A 17,521-nucleotide genomic window follows, 5' to 3' on the forward strand; every position below is an offset into this window, starting at 1 on the left:
AAAATAAACTAAAAAAATGGTTACATAGGAGGCATTGGGAGAGCCGTCAGATAAAGATCTCAGTGAACACTTTCCTAAATCTTTTTTTAACCACATAAACATAGTACTTACTTTTAAAAGTTAAAAAATATTCCTACATCTTGAAACTCCCTCTTGTGCATCATAGCAGATAAGTTCCCACAATTTATAAGCAGTATAAAAGTTCCTAGTTTAAGTTATGAAATAACTTTCTCCTGAAACATGAACTAGGCTGCCCAAAGTAAGATGCCCATCTGATCCCAATCACACTTCCCCAGTAATATGGTCTAAATATACTACAAAGCAACACTAAAACACTCAGCGCATTACTGCAAATCAGCCTTTGGAAAGTCAAAATAAGGTCAGAAATATCTGGTTTCTATTTTAAAATGGGGGAAGAGGAGTCTGTAAAATTGAAATCCTTTGCAGTCTGGGCTACAGAAAAAGTCTGAAGGCAGAGTTAAGGATCTGAGTCTTTTGATCCCAGAAAGTTAATATTACACTAGTGTTAATAAAACTAACCAGTTTTACTTTCTGTAGCACAAGATTTAACTGTTTTAAATGCGTTTGAAACAGTCTGGATAAATCACCAAAGTCATAAAAAGCAAAGGCATGGGAATTTTAAAAATTGTTAGCAGGTGGACATAAATGACAAACAGCGGAACATTCTTCCCCTTAAAGTGCACATTACTCAACGATTCTAATAATTGTGGGATTATGGGATAGTGCAATTTTAAGTTCTTTCCCTTTCTAGAATTTTAAAATAAGTGGTTTCGAAAATTTCTCACGAAACCTACATGCAAGTGTTAGTTTTTTGGGGGGTTAGACACTTTACTTCCACCGAGGCGATCTGCCCAGGGGAGAATTCCTTACAATCAAGGACCTCTGGCGGCCTCAATTTCATCCAAATCCCTCCCCAAACTGCCACTCTAGCGGCAGCTCGGTCAAAGGCCCGGGGTCTCAGCAGAGAGTCCCGGCTACACTGTGCTCCATCTTACCACGACCCCCGAGTGGCCTGCAGCCCAGCCGGGGAGGCAAAGGGGTAGTAAGGCAGGGAGGGGACAAATTCCAGGTCCTAGGAAAGGGGCGGGAAGGCCAAAGGAGGCAGGTCTGGGGCTGGCCAGGGACCTGCATACCACTAGGCCCGAACTCCGGTACCCCAGCCCCCAGGCGGCCTCCAGCCCGGGATCACGCCCCCGCACACCCCTCTCCCTCCCACCAGACCCACACTTACTGAAAAACATTTTCCGGGTTATCCATGGCGAGAGGATCCAGGCCAGCAGCAGTCCCAACTACGCCGTTGGGTAGTAGCCGCCCCCAAGTCGAATCTCCCGCGCAGCCTCAGTCGCCGCAACGACCGTTTGCAAGGCGCCTGGCCATTGGCCTCGGCTGCAAACGAGCTGGCCAATCGCCTGGGCCGTTGCCTGGAGACCAAGGTCCGCCTCCCTCCGGTGCGCCGGCCCCTCCTTTCACTTCCCGCAACCCAGCTGAATCAAAAGCGCAAGCTGAGCGGAGGGCGGGCTAGGTTTCGGGGTGCGGCTTGACCGGGACCACCTAGCTTGGCCCAGGAGGAGGGAATGAGTTTTTCCCTTGGCCGTCCAAGCTGCAACTGGCTTACAAAAAATAACATGATTAAGGCATCACCCTGGGGAAGGCATCCTGGGAGAAAAATAGTTTCTCGAGGTTGAAAAAATTGCGCCGCTTCGACGTTTCGCTTACATATATAAACCAGAGTCGTTATGCCTGGTTTATGGAAAGAAGAAAAATAATCGCGTTTATACCGTTCAGACTTACTTAAGGTCGCAGAGCCCATGGGGGAATGCCTACCTCTGGCTTAGGAGAGGCTGGTGGGGTGAAAAACGGAATCCTGCCGAGTGGCATGCCTCCCCATTTCCCGCAGTTTTTTGTTCCGCGTCCTCGCTGTAAGTAAAGAACCTAGTGCTGAAGTCCGTTAAATTTTGGTTCCAGATCCAAAAAAGCTGTGGCAGAGAGTTACGGGGTGATTCATCAAAAGCCCAGGGAAAAACCTAATGGGTTTTAGCGTAGTGGTTACAACGTGAGGGCATCACGTCTGTAGGAACTTGAGGGTTAGTTATGTAAATTACACATGGCAAATAAAGCGATAAGTTGCTACCCTTGGAGACCTCCAGGCTTGATTTAACTGATATGAAATGCTCTGTGGGTGCTCTATAGCGAATAAGAGCTCAAGGGACTGGGCTCAAGGGACCAGTTTCTACATCCAACTGGTAATTAAAAGAACAGAAGTTTGGATGGAGTACAGAATGGCGGCAGAAAAACTTTCACCATCTTCTGTGGAACTTGGGAGCTGTGGAGACCATGGATTAAGGAATTAGAAAACCAAAAATGATATCGTTTTGCAAAGGAGCCTAGAAGACTAAGAAGAATTATGCTGATGCTTCCTACCTGAGACTGAATTGGAAGAGTCAACCTAACCTTACCTAAACCCTTGATCTTTTAATAACTTCCCATTCTACTTCTCCAGGTTCTTTCAGGAGCTGCTTGGCAGTGCAAGTGAAATATAAAGAGCTATTCGTGTGATTACCTTCCTTTTAGAGAAGTGGTGTGCATGTTTTGCTGTCTTAGGGCCCTTAAGTATCTTTTTTTAAAAAATCAGCAGCTTCTGGAAATCCCGATGCTCTCAGAGTTCAGAATTTCTTTCAGGGAATTGATTGATTTGGATTACACGTGGGGTTGTTAACTCAGAGGGTGCTCACTCTGGAGTCTTTAGACAAGTTTAGGTTCTGCTGATTATCACAGGAATTAACACATTTTTGTTCTCACTAACTCAAGTCTTCAACCTGTGTCTGATTCCACCTCAGTCACCAATCAGGAAATGTTGATCAGGCATCTCTCATATACTAGGTGCTACTGGATTTAATTGTAAACTTATCTGACTCAGATCCTGCCCTTAAGAAACTATTATCTCGGAGATGGAGATACAGACATAAAAAATTGTTGTTTTTTAGTTACTAAGTCATGTCCGACTCTTTGCAACCCTGTGGACTGTAGCCTGCCAGGCTCCTCTGTCCAAGGGATTTTCCAGGCAAGAATACTGCCTGAAGTTGCCATTTCCTTCACCAGGGGGTCTTCCCGACCCAAGGATTGGATCTGTGTTTCCTGCATTGGCAGGCAGATTCTTTACCACTGAGCCACCTGGGAAGCCTGTATAGACATAAAAAATATTAAGTGCTAAATGAATGTTTGGGTCTTCCTTGGTGGCTCAGCTAGTAAAGAATCTGGCTGCCAATGCAGGATTAAGTGCTAAATTAATACACATATGATTTCTGCTAGGGGAGTCTAGAGGAGGGAAGGGGACATGGGCCTGTCTGTCAGAGAAAGCTTCCTGGGGAAGGGAGGGCTTGACTTGGGCCTTGAACGTGGTGGGGTGGATCTGGGCTGGGGGGAGTCTGGGGACATCATTCCTGGTGTAAATAAAAATCACTGAAGGAAATAACCCCTAAGGACTTCTGTTAATGAGCAGTGGAAATTGTTTATGAAAGACGAATTTGATAGTTTGATGTCTGATCTTACATGCTAGAATAAGGCGTTTGTACTTGATCTTGACAGTAAACTGGGCCTTTGGGGAATGAGCAGCACTGTGGTCATAGGACCTCATGGTAGGTATATTTAGCTCTACCCCGTTTGCTAGAAGCCACAGAGCTTGTCTGCCCTCCTTCATTTCTACCACTAGGAGCTTCTCTCCCACCAGGCTTGTTTGTGGAGTAAAGTGTTGTGAATGCCTCTTCCACACTGCCCCTTAAAAAGGGCACACTGACCCACTGATGCCAGACACTGGGTGTAACTAGAGGTTGCAGTAGTAAGCAGTGGGGTTGTCAGCAATTATTAGAATCGTACGTGTTTCTGGAAATAATTTCCTGGCTTACTCAATGCCTTCTCTTTTTCCTTAATTATGGACATCCCTCTCTCCTATTATTCTTATTCTGTAGGAAAATTGTTGGGTTGGCCAAAATTCAGAATTTTCTATAACATGGAAAAACCTGAACAAACTTTTTGGTCAACCCAGTATAACGATCCTCCCACATATTTGTGTTCATCGTAATGTCCCTATTAGGTTAATCGACCCAGTTCCCAATAAATCAGGATTTTAGGGGGACAGGGAGGGAGAGGCGGGGAGCAGAGGCCAAGATCAGTAACCTGCAGATGCTAAGCTGGCATTGGAGGCAGAGGGACTGGAAGAAGGTGAGACAGGGAATCAGATCTCAAGGAGGGAGTGTTCTCAGAACACAAAGATGTCTTTAGTATGTAAGGAAAAGAAGAGAAGGATAATGTGATGGCCTAGAAGAGTTGACAGAAACAGCCGCTCAAGCTGGGGAGGCTGCTGCTTGTGGAGAGGTGTGCTGAGTTGGAGGGTTTACCAGATGTTTGACCTTCCCATGTAACAGGACTGAGCACCATGGAAGGAAAGCAGAGACTGGCCTGGTTCAAAGCCTTCAGGAGCTTGTTGAGGCAAGTCTCATGTGCTGTTTCCTAAGTCTAGAATGACCATGTTTTTCTAAGAGCTTCACGTTATCTCTACACTTCAGGAGTAAAGGAAGAACTTCCAAAGAGTGTGATGAAGAAACAGTCTGCTACTTTGATGAAAATCTATAAACCCCCAAATGCTGGCAATTTACATAAATCAATATAAGCAGAAAATCCAGAAGAGCTGGCAAATATGTTGTTCGTTTTTTAAAAAACTCACTAATTGGAAGTTCACGCCACTGACAGCATTTCAAATTCCGTCTGCTCCAACTCTTTTCTTCTTTCATCTTCTCCCTCTGCCCTTTTCTCCTCAGGTTTGTGTTGAGAGTGTAGCGATTGCCATGGCATATCTGAAAGTTTGTTAAATAATAATCGTTGCTTCACTGATCTAGCCATCCCTTTAATTTTTGGCATTGCTGTTGCCTTAGTGGGTCTGTTACCTTATCTCCCCAGACCCGCCCCAGAATGTGGGTGGGGAGGCTTGTTCTGATCCGAGTGGGAGCAGTGGGTCCACATGGGTCAAGGTCTGCATTTCCTGCCTCTGAGGCAGAAATGTGCAGTTATAACTCTCTCTTCCTCTTTATCTGTACAGATAAAGAGATAAAATTTATTTTAAAGATAAAACTGTAGTTTATCTGCTAATTTCAATATTAAATGTCCATCTATGTAAAATGAATAATAGATTCTCTAAATTGGTAAAGCATTTTTTATTCACATTTGGGCTTTCAGTGACGTGTTATTCCAAAATAGTAACTTCCAAACTTATTGGAGATGGAAAACCAGACTGCATCAGGGAACATGAGTCCGGACTTGACTTTCCCAAGAAGCAGATGTGCTGTGTTGTGCTCAGCCGCTAAGCGGTGTCTGACTTTATGCAACCCCATGGCCTGTAACCCACCAGGCTCCTCTGTCCATGGGATTACCCTGGCAAGAATACTGGAGTAGGTTTCCATGCCCTCCTCCAGTGGATCTTCCCAATCCAGGGACTGAAACCCAGGTCTTCTGAGTCTCATCTGAATTGCAGGCAGATTCTTTACCCAGCGAGCCACCTGGGAAGCCCAAGAAGCAGATAATGGGACTTAAACCCTGAACCTGGGCATCAGTTTCCTGATCTGCAAAATGAAGACTGTCTCCTTCTCCTCACCATGTTCCTCTGACGCCCACTCTCCTGCAGCCTCTGCTTCATATCCTGGGCTGTCCCATGATACCAGTCACTGCTCTGCTAAGAAAAGGAAACGGGGACTCTCCTGGTGGTCCAGGGGTAAAGAATCCACCTCCCAATGTAGGAGACTCAGGTTCCGTCTCTGGTAGGGGAACTAAGATTCCATACCCCTTGGAGCAACTGAGCCCAGGTGCCACAACTAGTGAGCCTGAATGCTGTAGAGTTTGTGCATCTCAATGAGAGATGGCCGTGGGCACCATAGCTGGAGAAAGCCCGTGCGCTGCAGCCAAGAGCCCATGTACTGCAACAAAGACCCAGGGCAGCCAAAATTAAAAAGAAAAGAGAAAGAAAACAATTATTCTTCTCTAGGTTCTGCCTGTTTGACACATGCAAACAATCACAAATACACATATATCTTCCTTCCACTGGGAAATTTAAAGTAATTTATAATAGCAGTATTAGCTGTGTTGCTAAAACATCATGTAAGATTAGAGATTTATAATTAAAGTAGTGACAGAAAGCTGACAAGTGATTTAAGGGGCTACAGAACCTTAAGAATAAAGTCGATATGAAGAAAGGAAAAAATAAAATAAAAAAAATAAAGTCCTATTCTATTCATATCACTGCAGCCTGGAAGGAAGGATGGGAATCCCAGATCTCTGCCGCCATCAGCCTCCCCAAGAATCTCAATCCTATGTGCTATCCTGGTATTTGTATAACGGACCTAACTGATGCCCAGATGTTATTTACATGTCAGCCTGGTTCTAGAGACCAGAGACCCTATTCCTTTATCTTTCCTATTCTTCCCTTATTAGAGGGAATCTTATGAGTTCATTTTTGCATTCTGATAAATGGCTGCACTGGTACTAATGGCTGGAATCAAGATTGCCAAGAGAAATATCAACAACCTCAGATATGCAAATGACACCTACTCTAATGGCAGAAAGTGAAGAGGAACTAAAGAGCCCTTTGATGAAGGTGAAAGAGGAGAGTGAAACGTACAAAAAACTAAGATAGTGGCATCCAGTCCCATCACTTCATGGCAAACAGAAGGGGAAAAAATGGAAGCAGTGACAGATTTTATTTTCTTGGGCTCCAAAATCACAGCAGGCATTATTTAATAGCACAACAAAGACACTGATCCCTTAAGAAATGCTCAGAGTTTTTGAAGGCTCTGTGTCAGGAACTCAGTCAAAAACCAACTAAATTTCTTTTTTTGAAATTTATTTTGGCCATGCCCACTGTCATGCAGAAACTTAGTTCTCCAACCAGAGATCCAATCCATGTACCCTGCACTGAGTGTGTAAAGTCTTAACCATTGGACTGCCAGGGAGGTCCCCAGACAAATTTCTTTTTACAATATTATACCTGCATCTCTGAGCATTAGTTCAAAATTTCTCTAGCATTTATAGCCTCTCTACCTTATAACAATGTTATAAGGCAAGGGCTAGGTAAACCTGAGCTAGTATCATTACTGGGATTCTCAAAGTCCTGGGGGTACTGGGAAGCATTGTTGTTTTCAGTCTCTCAGTTGTGTCCAACTCTGCAACCACATAAGCTGCAGCACGCCAGGCTTCCTTGTCCTTCACCATCTCCTGGAATGTGCTCAGACTCATGTCTGTTGAGTCAATGTAGCCATCCAACCATCTCACCCTCAGTTGCCCACTTCGCCTCCTGCCATCAATCTTTCCCAGCATTAGGGTCTTTTCCAATAAGTCAACTCTTCACATGAGGTGACCAAAGTATTGGAGCTTCAACTTCAGCATCAGTCCTTCCAATGAATATTCAGGCATGATTTCTTTTAGGATTGACTGGTTTGATCTCCTTGCTGTCCAAGGGACTCTCAAGAGTCTTCTCCAGCACCACAGTTTGAAAGTAACAGTTTTTCAGCACTCAGCCTTCTTTACGGTTCAACGCTCACATCCATACACAGGGAACATTATAGTTTCCTAAGTTGCCCCATTTGCCTCCTGAAACCCAGCGCAGTGGTCAGATGGAGCCATTAGAGGCCATGCCCTGCAGATTTCTCATCTGAAAAGAAAAGACTGATCGAGAAAACTCCAGGGTGCTCCCTGCTCTATTTTCTGGTTCTCTGGTTTCTACAAACACACCAAAGTTCCCTGAGAACAGTCTGTACCTCATCATGGAACCCTAAGCCCTGGGCTGTAGTGTTCATGCCCCAGGCCCTCATGAAAGCTCCCTCTAGAAAGTTCACCGAAGCCCCCAGGCCAGTCCTGCAGGGGAGTGTGATGTGGAGTGGGTCCTCTGGGGCCTGAGCCCTCTGCCTTGGGCAAGTCATTGACGCTCCTGGTCACTCACCTGTGGAAGGAGTTTAAAGGGTTCTTGCCGCCACCGCTCACGCAGAATGCTCTCTCAGTGTCCAGGCTGAGGGCCTGCCTCCCCTACAAGGACCGAGGGGCAAGGGGCAGCGCCAAGTGAAGCCAGCAGCCAGCACAGCCTCCCTCTTCTATGGAGAGCCAGGGCTGCAGGATGGCCCTTGAGCACAAACCTGGAGGCCATGCCTGGTCCATTGTGGGTCACTGGACACCCTTCTCAGAGGCCTGGGCTGCTGGATTCCTGCATTTCCCTTATGAGGCCCTGCTGTGGGCACTCTGGTTCTGAGCCCAGCCTCTTTCTCCAGGACATGCCTAACTCCTCTAGCAGGCATCTCGTTGGGGAAGGTTTTCTGATGCTGGCCCAGAGGTAACTGGCCCATCTAGCCTATGTTCTTTGACTTCTTCCATCCTATTGATGGCCTTGAAGGAAGGGAGGCTTTCCAGGTGGCTCAGACAGTAAAGAATCTGTCCCGTGTGCAGGAGAGCCAGGTTTGATCCCTAGATTGGGAAGATCCCCCAGAGAAGGGAATGGCTACTTACTTCTGTATTCTTGCCTGGAGAATCCCCTGGACAGAGGAGCCTGGTGGGCTACAGTCCAAAGGGTCTCAAAGATTCAGACATGGTTGAAGTGACTTAGCACACATGCACACACTGGATTGAATTGTATTCCACAAAAGTTCATGTAACCTTATTGGAAAACTGGATTTTTTGCAGATGTAATCAGGTTAAGAAGAGATCGGACTGGAGTAGGATGGGGCCCAACCCATTGATTGGTATCCTTATAAGGAGAGGGAGTTCTTTTTTTTTTTTTGAGAAACCTACAATAAATATTCTATTCAGATTTTCTGCAGTCATTGTGGAATATATCCACAATTTAAACAATCCCACAGAACCTAGTGACCATCACAGAGCACCTAATATGAGGCAAAAATATATACATAATTACAGTCTTTAAAACAATGTAGGTCATATTAGCCACAAGTTTCAGATGAAGAAATTGAGACTAAGAGAGATGAAGATTCTTATCTAAAGTCACAAGGTCAGTCACAGACAAAGTTGGGGCAGGTCGGGCTCCAGGGCAGGCCTTTGGGCAGAAGCAGGTTCACAGCGAGGGCTCATGTGCAACTGGGGGTGCCCCCCCACCCCGACAACACCCTCACAGCAAACACAGGCTGCGGCTCCCTGGAAGGGGGAGACCGTCAGCTCCAGGCAGACCCCAGGGACTGCCCAGGCTCCAGAATCCTCAGCAGAAGAGGGGCGTGGGGGCTCCATGCCTCAGAACAGTCCTTGGCTCACAAAGCACCGTGAAAATACAGAGCTAAGAACCTCCTGGACAGCAAGGAGATCAAGCCAGTCCATCCTAAAGGAAATCAGCCCTGAATATTCACTGGAAGAACTGATGCTGAAGCTGAGCCTCCAATACTTTGGCCACCTGATGTGAAGAGCTGACTCACTGGAAAAGACCCCAGTGCTGGGAAAGATTAAGGGCAGGAGGAGAAGGGGGTGACAGAGGATGAGATGGTTGGTTGGCATCACCGACTCAATGGACATGAGTTGGAGCAAACTCCGGGAGATAGTGAAGGACAGGGAAGCCTGGCGTGCTGCAGTCAGTGGGGTCGGAAAGAGTGGGACAAGGCTTAGGACTGAGCAACAAGAAGGAAACCGACACAGATGATATTCATTAACCTAATGACAGCAGACAGAGACCCAAGGGCCACTGCACCACAGCCCCCAGCAGTCATCTCCCCAGCGCCGAGGTCTTTGAAAGCTAACATTCCCTGTATACTTAAAAGGAGGATCAGTAAAGTAAATGAGACTTAGGGGAAAGGAACGAATGTTTGTCACTTGTTAGAACAACAGAAGGAGGATTCTGGGAGATGAGTTCATGTTTGTTCATTGTTCTGTCTGCATCTCCCAGCTACGCTGTATCCCCAGGCCACCCCGCAGATTACAGTAATATTAAAAAGTTCGCTGGAATGCCAAGCTGCAGCTGACCTGGGGCCAGAGCACGGGCCAGGCCATCTTGGATCTTGGGCGCAGAGAGGCTGCTGATAAAGGAGGTCCGCTCTGTAAGATGCCTCAGCTCTGAGCAGCCAGGCCCCGGTGTCTACAGACCAACCTCCCGTCTAGGGTTCTGATACTAGGGTTCTCGTGGGCCACCGGCTGGAGAGCCAACTGAGCTGAGGGCCCAGGCAGCAGGAACCCAAGCCCCGGGGCAAGGCGGGGAGGGGAGACCATTGTACGGGCCCAGACTCCCGGACCTTTCTCGCTTCACTGGGTGCCCAGGCCAGCGCGCGGGAGGGAGGGGCAAGCGGCGGCGGAGGGAGGAGACTGGCCGGCGGCGTGGGGAGGAGAGGGCGTGCGCTCCGGCCCGCGTGCGGGAGGAGGCGCGCGGGCAGCGGCCCCACAGATGCGCCAGAGGCCCGCCAGCGCGATGGAGCCGGCGGACCTGGGGCTCGGGGACTCATCCTTGCACCGTTACCTGGACGGCGAGTTCTGGAGCCTCAAAAACGAGCTGCGCGGGCTCCTGGGCGGCTGTCCGCTCTTCCGGCCCAGGTAGGTGTCCCCGAGGGTACCGCGCGGTGCACCCCGGGGAAGGGCGAGCTGGGGTCTGTGTGCTGCGCGCGAACACAGGTCCCTCCCGACCTGACAGAAGATGGGCTGCCCGCCCCAGTCCTGTGGACGCAGCAGAGCCGGCGACTTCGTGGCCCTCAGGAGGTGTCCTCTGCCCACCGCGCTCCCTCCTACACGGAGAGTAGGGAGGAACGGGTGCGCCCCGCAGCGGCGGACGGGAGGCTCGGCCCAGAGTGGCAGCTTCTAAACCTGTTTCCTGACCTGTTTCTTGAGTCCCCGCCTTTGGGTGTCACCCCTGGGGAGGCAGCGGTGGTTTCTGCACTGGGGGTAACTGGTGGGGGCGCGGGGCTCAGGGGAGGTGACGGGTGTGAGATGGAGGGGGTGCCCGTGTCTCCCGGCCTTGTCCTTCCCCCTCTCCCACTGTCTTCTTTATTTTATCTTCTCAAAGCATGCTCCAGGGACTCCTGGTGGTACCCAAGACTTTTCCAGGAGCTTCACAAATTAGAAATTATTTTAGTGATAACATGAAGCAGTTACTGACCTTTTCATTCTCATTTTCTCACGAAGGTACAGGGGTAGTTCCCAGAGACTATAGGATGTATAATTTCCCAACATATCTGCGGAAGCAGAGAGCAGCATCCAGTTATTTCAAGGCAGACATTAGCAAGACTTGTAAAGATGCAGGACAATGCCACTTTTCTAAATAAAAGTGTAGTTCTTTTGTAAATATTTAATGAGTTTATTATTGTTACATTCAAATGACTTAATAAATATTTAAACATTTTTTCTTTTATAATTTCTAATATGATAAATACCCATAGATATTTGCGGACCCCAATAATTTTTTAAAAGACAATTTTAAAGAGCAGTGTTAGGTTTATAGCAAAATTGAGAGGAAGATACAGAAATTTCCCATATATTAATACCTCCTGTCCCCACACAGGCATAACCTCTTCCATTATCAACATCACTCACCAGAATGGACTTTTTTTTTTAGCCAAAGATGAATCTACGTGGGTACATCATAGTCACTCAGAGATCACAGTTTATGTTAGAGTTCACTCTTGGTGTTGTACATTCTGTGGATCTGGACAAATGTTTAATGACACATACCCATCATTATGGGGGCTTCCCCGGTGGCTCAGTAGTAAAGAATCCACCTGCCAATGCAGAAGACGTGGGTTTGATCCCTGGATTGGGAAGGTCCCCTGGAGGAGGAAATGGCACCCCACTCCAGTATTCTTGACTGGAGAATCCCACGGACAGAGGAACCTGGTGGGCTACAGTCCATGGGGTTGCAAAAGAGTCAGACATGACCGAGCGCAGCACAGCTCCCGTCGTTACGGCGTCATTCAGAGTATTTTCACTGCCCTAAAAATTGTCAGCACTTGGTTTTTCCTCTCCTCACCACACACCCCTGGCAACCACTGATCTTTTCACTGTTTCCATAGTTTTGCCTTTTTAGGATCATGTAGTTGGGATCATACAGTATGTAGCCTTTTTAGATTGCCTTATTTCACTTAGCAATACATCTTTAAGCTTTCTCCATGTCTTTTCCCGGCCCGAGAGCTCATTTCTTCTTCGTGCTGAATGCTGCTCTGTTGTCTGGATGAGCCAGTTTATTTATCCATTCACCTACTGAAGTCCGCCTTGGATGCTTCCAGGCTTTGGAAGTTATGCGTGAAGCTACTGTAAACATCCATGTGCAGGTTCTTGTGTGGAGGCCTCAGGAATTTTTAAGAGGGCAAGGAGGTCCTGCTGCTTTAAGTGATACTGTCACATCCCTTTATACAGGGGTCCCCAACCTCCGGGATCTGATGCCTGATGATCTGAGGTGGAGCTGATGTACTAATAATAGAGATAAAGTGCACAATAAATGTAATGCCTTTAAATCATCTCAAAACCATCTCCCCTCCTTGGTGTATGGAAAAATTACCCTCCATGAAATCAGTGCCTGGTGCCCAAAAGGTTGGGGACTTTTCCTTATGTCCCTTTTCCTGTCTTCCTGTGTCTTTTCAGTTTAGTTCCTGGGCTGTCATCTCTTTGTCTTTTCTAACTTAGATTACTGCAGTTTAAGTGATGTGAAAGAACGCTAGCATCTAAACCACTGATTTGGCCAAGTAGAAGATTCTTTGCTGTGAACTGTGCAGTCTGCTTTGGGACAGAGGGAAAGGCAGGCCGGAGTTGGAAAGCCAACCAGTAGCATATTACTTGTGTGATTGTCATCAAGTGAGATTTTACCTTCCTGAGCTTCCATCCGCAGAAAGGGGATAACATCTGTGCTGCTGGCTTAAATGAGAAACTGTTGAGTGGCTTTTCATTAATGCTGGATGTGTTATGACACCTAAAAAAAAAAAAGTGGGGGAAAAAGATCCAAACCCCATTACTCTAACAAATACTTTTCCATTCTCTACAGTTCTTGGTTATTGACTTCATAATTTCAGAGTTGTAATAGGAGCTTAAATTTCATACTGTTTTTTTTTTTTTCGCCCCCAGTGATTAAAGAGCCTAGTATCTGCTTGAAAGTTCACCTTGTACTATCAGATTTGATCTTATCCTGTGTTCGAAGACAATGACCTGACTTCTTGATGTTTTTAACCTTCTGCCACAGTAAAAGGCTCCATGAGAGGCCAGAAATAAAACTCGCTGGTGGCTCAGATGGTAAAGAATCTGCCTGTGATGCAGGAGACCCAGGTTCAATCCCTGGATCGGAAAGATCCCCTGGAGGAGGGCATGGCAACCCACTCCAGTATTCTTGCCTGGAGAATCCCATGGACAGAGGAGCCTGGCAGGCTGCACAGTCCATGGAGTGGCAAAGAGTCGGACACGGCTGACTGACTAACACCAGACATGGATTCACAGATGCAATATGAGGCCTCCTGTAGCCAGTCCTCTGTCTGCAGGCCCTTGAAATTCAAGTAGATGTTAGAGGGGCGGGGTTCACGAGTGTGAGTGCTGTGTGTACAGCAGGAAGTTTGTACAGTGTCAGGCACTCCCAGGACATTAGAGCCCAGGAAACAGTTTGCTTCCCCAAAAAACCAAAATCCTGGTTTTGCAGTTTTCTGAGCGCGTCACCACTGCCCTCCTCTGTGCAGAGATTCATCCTCTGGGGTACTGTGCCAGATGTGGTGTGGGTGCAGCCCAGCTTCCCCCCTCTCTCCCCAAGACCAGTCTGCCAGGCTGAGTCCTCCCTGTCCTCACTCTGGCTCTGGGAATGTCCCCATGTCTAAGGTTCCCACCTGCCCCGAGGTCCATAGGACAGTATGCCCTTGGCTGGGGCAGCAGTGGATTCTGGGCCACTTGAGGCTCCTTCCTGAGGTTGCAGGGAATATTTAAAAACAACATTCAGGGACTTCCCTGGTGGTGCAGGGGTTAAGACCTCACGTTCCAATGCAGGGGTGCAGGCTCTTTCCCTGGTCAGGGAGCTAAGATTCCACATGCCTCGTGGCCCAAAACCAAAACAGAAAACAGAAGCAATCATGTAATAAATTCAATAAAGGCTTTTAAAATGGTCCCCATCCAAAAAAAAAAAAAAAAAAATCTAAAGAAAAAAGAGCACCATCTGAAATGTGATAAGCTTTTCAAACATTTTTGAGTTTGTTTCTTGGCAAATCAGGGCTCTCTCCTGGGGGCCAGGCTGGTGAGTGCACATTTAAGGCTTCTGTGCTGTCGTTTCAGTCCTGTCCGACTCTTTGCGACCCCATAAGCCCACCAGGCTCCTCTGTCCATGGGATTCTTGAGGCAAGAATACTGGAGTGGGTTGCCATGCCCTCCTTCAGGGGATCTTCCCAACCCAGCTATTGAACCCTCCTCTCTTATGTCTCCTGCATTGACAAGTGAGTTCTTTACCACTAGCACCACCTGGGAAGCCCTGTAAGGTTCACAGGCTTCACTAGAAGTTTCTAGACTCACGGGACCTCCCCACTATCTGTTCTCAGGGCTCCCCTCCCTGGCCTGGCTGTGCTGAGCCTGGCTGCTTCCCTGTCCCCCTTCTTTTTCTTCACTGCCTTTTCTTTCCTTTGCTGGAGCAATGCACATTTCTCTTCTAACCTTTGCAGAGATTTGGTTTTCCCCCCGGCCTTATTTATGCACTCAAGCATATGGTGAAGACCTTCTCATTGCAGAGAGTCAGATAATATGGAAAACCTGAAAGTTTCCCAAACTGTCCCCTCCCCTAACTGCTTATTTTTTTAAACTACTATTTATTGATTTTTGGCTGTGCTGGGCCTTCCTTGCTGCATGTGGGCTTTCTCTAGTTGCCATGAGCAGGGGCTACCCTTCATTTTGGCGTGTGAGCCTCTCACTGCGGTGGCTTCTCTTGTTGCAGAGTACAGGTTCTAGGCACACGAGCTTCGGTAGTTGTGGTGCTCGGGCTTTGTTGCTCTGTGGCATGTGGCATCTTCTTGGTCTGGGGATAGAACCTGTGTCCCCTGCATCAGCAGATGGATTCTCAACTACTGGACCACCAGGGAAGTCCCCAGCCACTTATTATTTTTTGAAGTGTACAATTTGTGTATTTATTTAAATTTTTATTGGAGTAGAGTTGATTTGGAAAGTTGTGTTAGTTTCCGTTGTACAGCAAAGTGAATCAGTTGTACATATATCAACTCTTTTTTTTAGCTTCTTTCCTCATATAGGTCATTACAGAGTATTGAATAGGGTTCTCTGTGCTACACAGAAGGTCCTTATTAGTTATCTATTTTATATATAGTAGCCAGCCACTTAGGAGAAGGCAATGGCAGCCCACTCCAGTACTCTTGCCTGGAAAATCCCATGGGCAGAGGAGCCTGGTGGGCCGCAGTCCATGGGGTTACGAAGAGTCGGACACGACTGAGTGACTTCACTTTCACTTTTCACTTTCATGCATTGGAGAAGGAAATGGCAACCCACTCCAGTGTTCTTGCCTGGAGAATCCCAGGGACGGGGAGCCTGGTGGGCTGCCGTCTATGGGGTCGCACAGAGTCGGACACAACTGAAGCGACTTAGCAGGAGCAGCAGCAGCCAGCCACTTATTTTTATTGTGGTGAAATAAACAGAAAATAAAATTGACCATTTTAACCTTTTTTACTTTTAAATTTTAAAAATTCATTTATTTTGATTGGAAGATGATTGCTCTACAGTGTTCCTCTGGCTTCTGCCATACAGCAGTGCGAATCGGCCGTACGTACACACATGTCCCCCCGTTTCTGAACCTCCCCGCCACCCCACGGTAATCACGGGGCATCCAGCCGAGCGCCCTGTGCTTCCAGCAGCTTCCCACTCGCTATCGTTTTACACACGGCAGTGTATAAATCAGCGCTACTCCCTGAATTCGCTCCACCCTCTCCTTCCCCCTACTGTGTCCAGCGTTTCTTCTCTGTATCCGTGTCTCTATTGCTGCCCTGCCTGCAAATAGGTTCATCAGTACCGTTCTTCTAGACTCCACATGTGTGTGTTAATATACAGCATTTGTTTTTCTCTTTCTGACTTCCCTTTGTGTCAGAGGCTCCAGGCTCACCTGCCTCACTAGAGCTGAGTATATAGTGGCATTAAGTGCATCCACGGTGCTGCGCGGCTGTCGCCACCATCCATCCCCAGAGCTCTGGCACCCTCGCAGTCTGAAACTGTACCCATTAAACACTGATTCCCTCTTCCTTCCTCCCCACAGCCGCTGGCAGCCACCATTCTATTTTCTGTCTCTATTAATTTGAACTACTCTGGTTATGTCATACATTTTTGTCCTTTTGTGTCTGGCTTTTTTCACTTAGCAGAATGTCCTGAAGTTTCATTCATGTTGCAACAGGTGACAGAATCTCCTTTTTAAGGCTGGATAATAAAAACCTGGATCATCCAAAAAGCAAGACAGTTCCAGAAAAGCGTCTATTTCTGCTTTGTTGACTATGCCAAAGCCTTTGACTGTGTGAATTACAATAAACTGTGGAACATTCTGAAAGAGATGGGAATACCAGACTACCTGATCTGCCTTTTGAGAAACAGGCAGGTCAAGAAGCAACAATTAAAACTGGACATGGAACAACAGACTGGTTCCAAATAGGAAAAGGAGTACGTCAAGGCTGTATATTGCCATCCTGCTTATTTAACTTATATGCAGAGTACATCATGAGAAACGCTGGGCTGGAGGTCAAGAAGCAACAATTAAAACTGGACATGGAACAACAGACTGGTTCCAAATAGGAAAAGGAGTACGTCAGGCTGTATATTGCCATCCTGCTTATTTAACTTATATGCAGAGTACATCATGAGAAACGCTGGGCTGGAGGAAGCACAAGCTGGAATCAAGATTGCCGGGAGAAATATCAACAACATCAGATATGCAGATAACACCACCCTTATGGCAGAAAGTGAAGAAGAACTAAAGAGCTTCTTGAGGAAAGTGAAAGAGGAGAGTGAAAAAGTTGGCTTAAAACTCAACATTTAAAAAACTAAGATCATGGCATCTGGTCCCATCACCTCATGGGAAATAGATGGGGAAACAGTGGCTGACTTTATTTTTCTGGGCTCCAAAATCACTGCAGATGGTGACTGCAGCCATGAAATTAAAAGACGCTTACTCCTTGGACTTTGGTGGTTCAGACAGTAAAGTGTCTGCCTACAATGCGGGAGACCTGGTTTCAGTCCCTGGGTAGGGAAGATCCCCTGGAGAAGGAAATGGCAACTCACTCCAGTATTATTGCCTGGAAAATCCCATGGACGGAGGAGCCTGGTAGGCTACAGTCCATGGGGTCGCAAAGAGTGGGACAAGACTCAGCGACTTCACTTTCACTTTCACTTTACTCCTTGGAAGGAAAGTTAAGACCAATTTGGACAGCATATTAAAAAGCAGAGACATTACTTTGCGAACACAGGTCCGTCTAGTCAAGGCTATGGTTTTTCCAGTGGTCATGTATGGATGTGAGAGTTGGACTGTGAAGAAAGCTGAGTGCCAAAG

General features: G+C 47.1%; 1 protein-coding gene across 2 annotated transcripts in view; it reads right to left on the minus strand.

The window, feature by feature from the left end:
- Positions 1 to 1,395, minus strand: part of BUB1 (BUB1 mitotic checkpoint serine/threonine kinase) — a 33,102-nt gene extending 31,707 nt beyond the window's left edge. For both annotated transcript variants that reach the window (XM_061156043.1, XM_061156042.1), the window contains exon 1: positions 1,253 to 1,395. In XM_061156043.1, the coding sequence (XP_061012026.1) occupies positions 1,253 to 1,278 (26 nt within the window). In that variant the 5' untranslated portion in view covers positions 1,279 to 1,395. The remainder of the gene's footprint in view (positions 1 to 1,252) is intronic.
- Positions 1,396 to 17,521: the final 16,126 nt, after the last annotated feature.

The sequence above is a fragment of the Dama dama genome, chromosome 11 (assembly GCF_033118175.1).
Source record: "Dama dama isolate Ldn47 chromosome 11, ASM3311817v1, whole genome shotgun sequence".
Taxonomy (NCBI): Eukaryota; Metazoa; Chordata; class Mammalia; order Artiodactyla; family Cervidae; genus Dama; species Dama dama.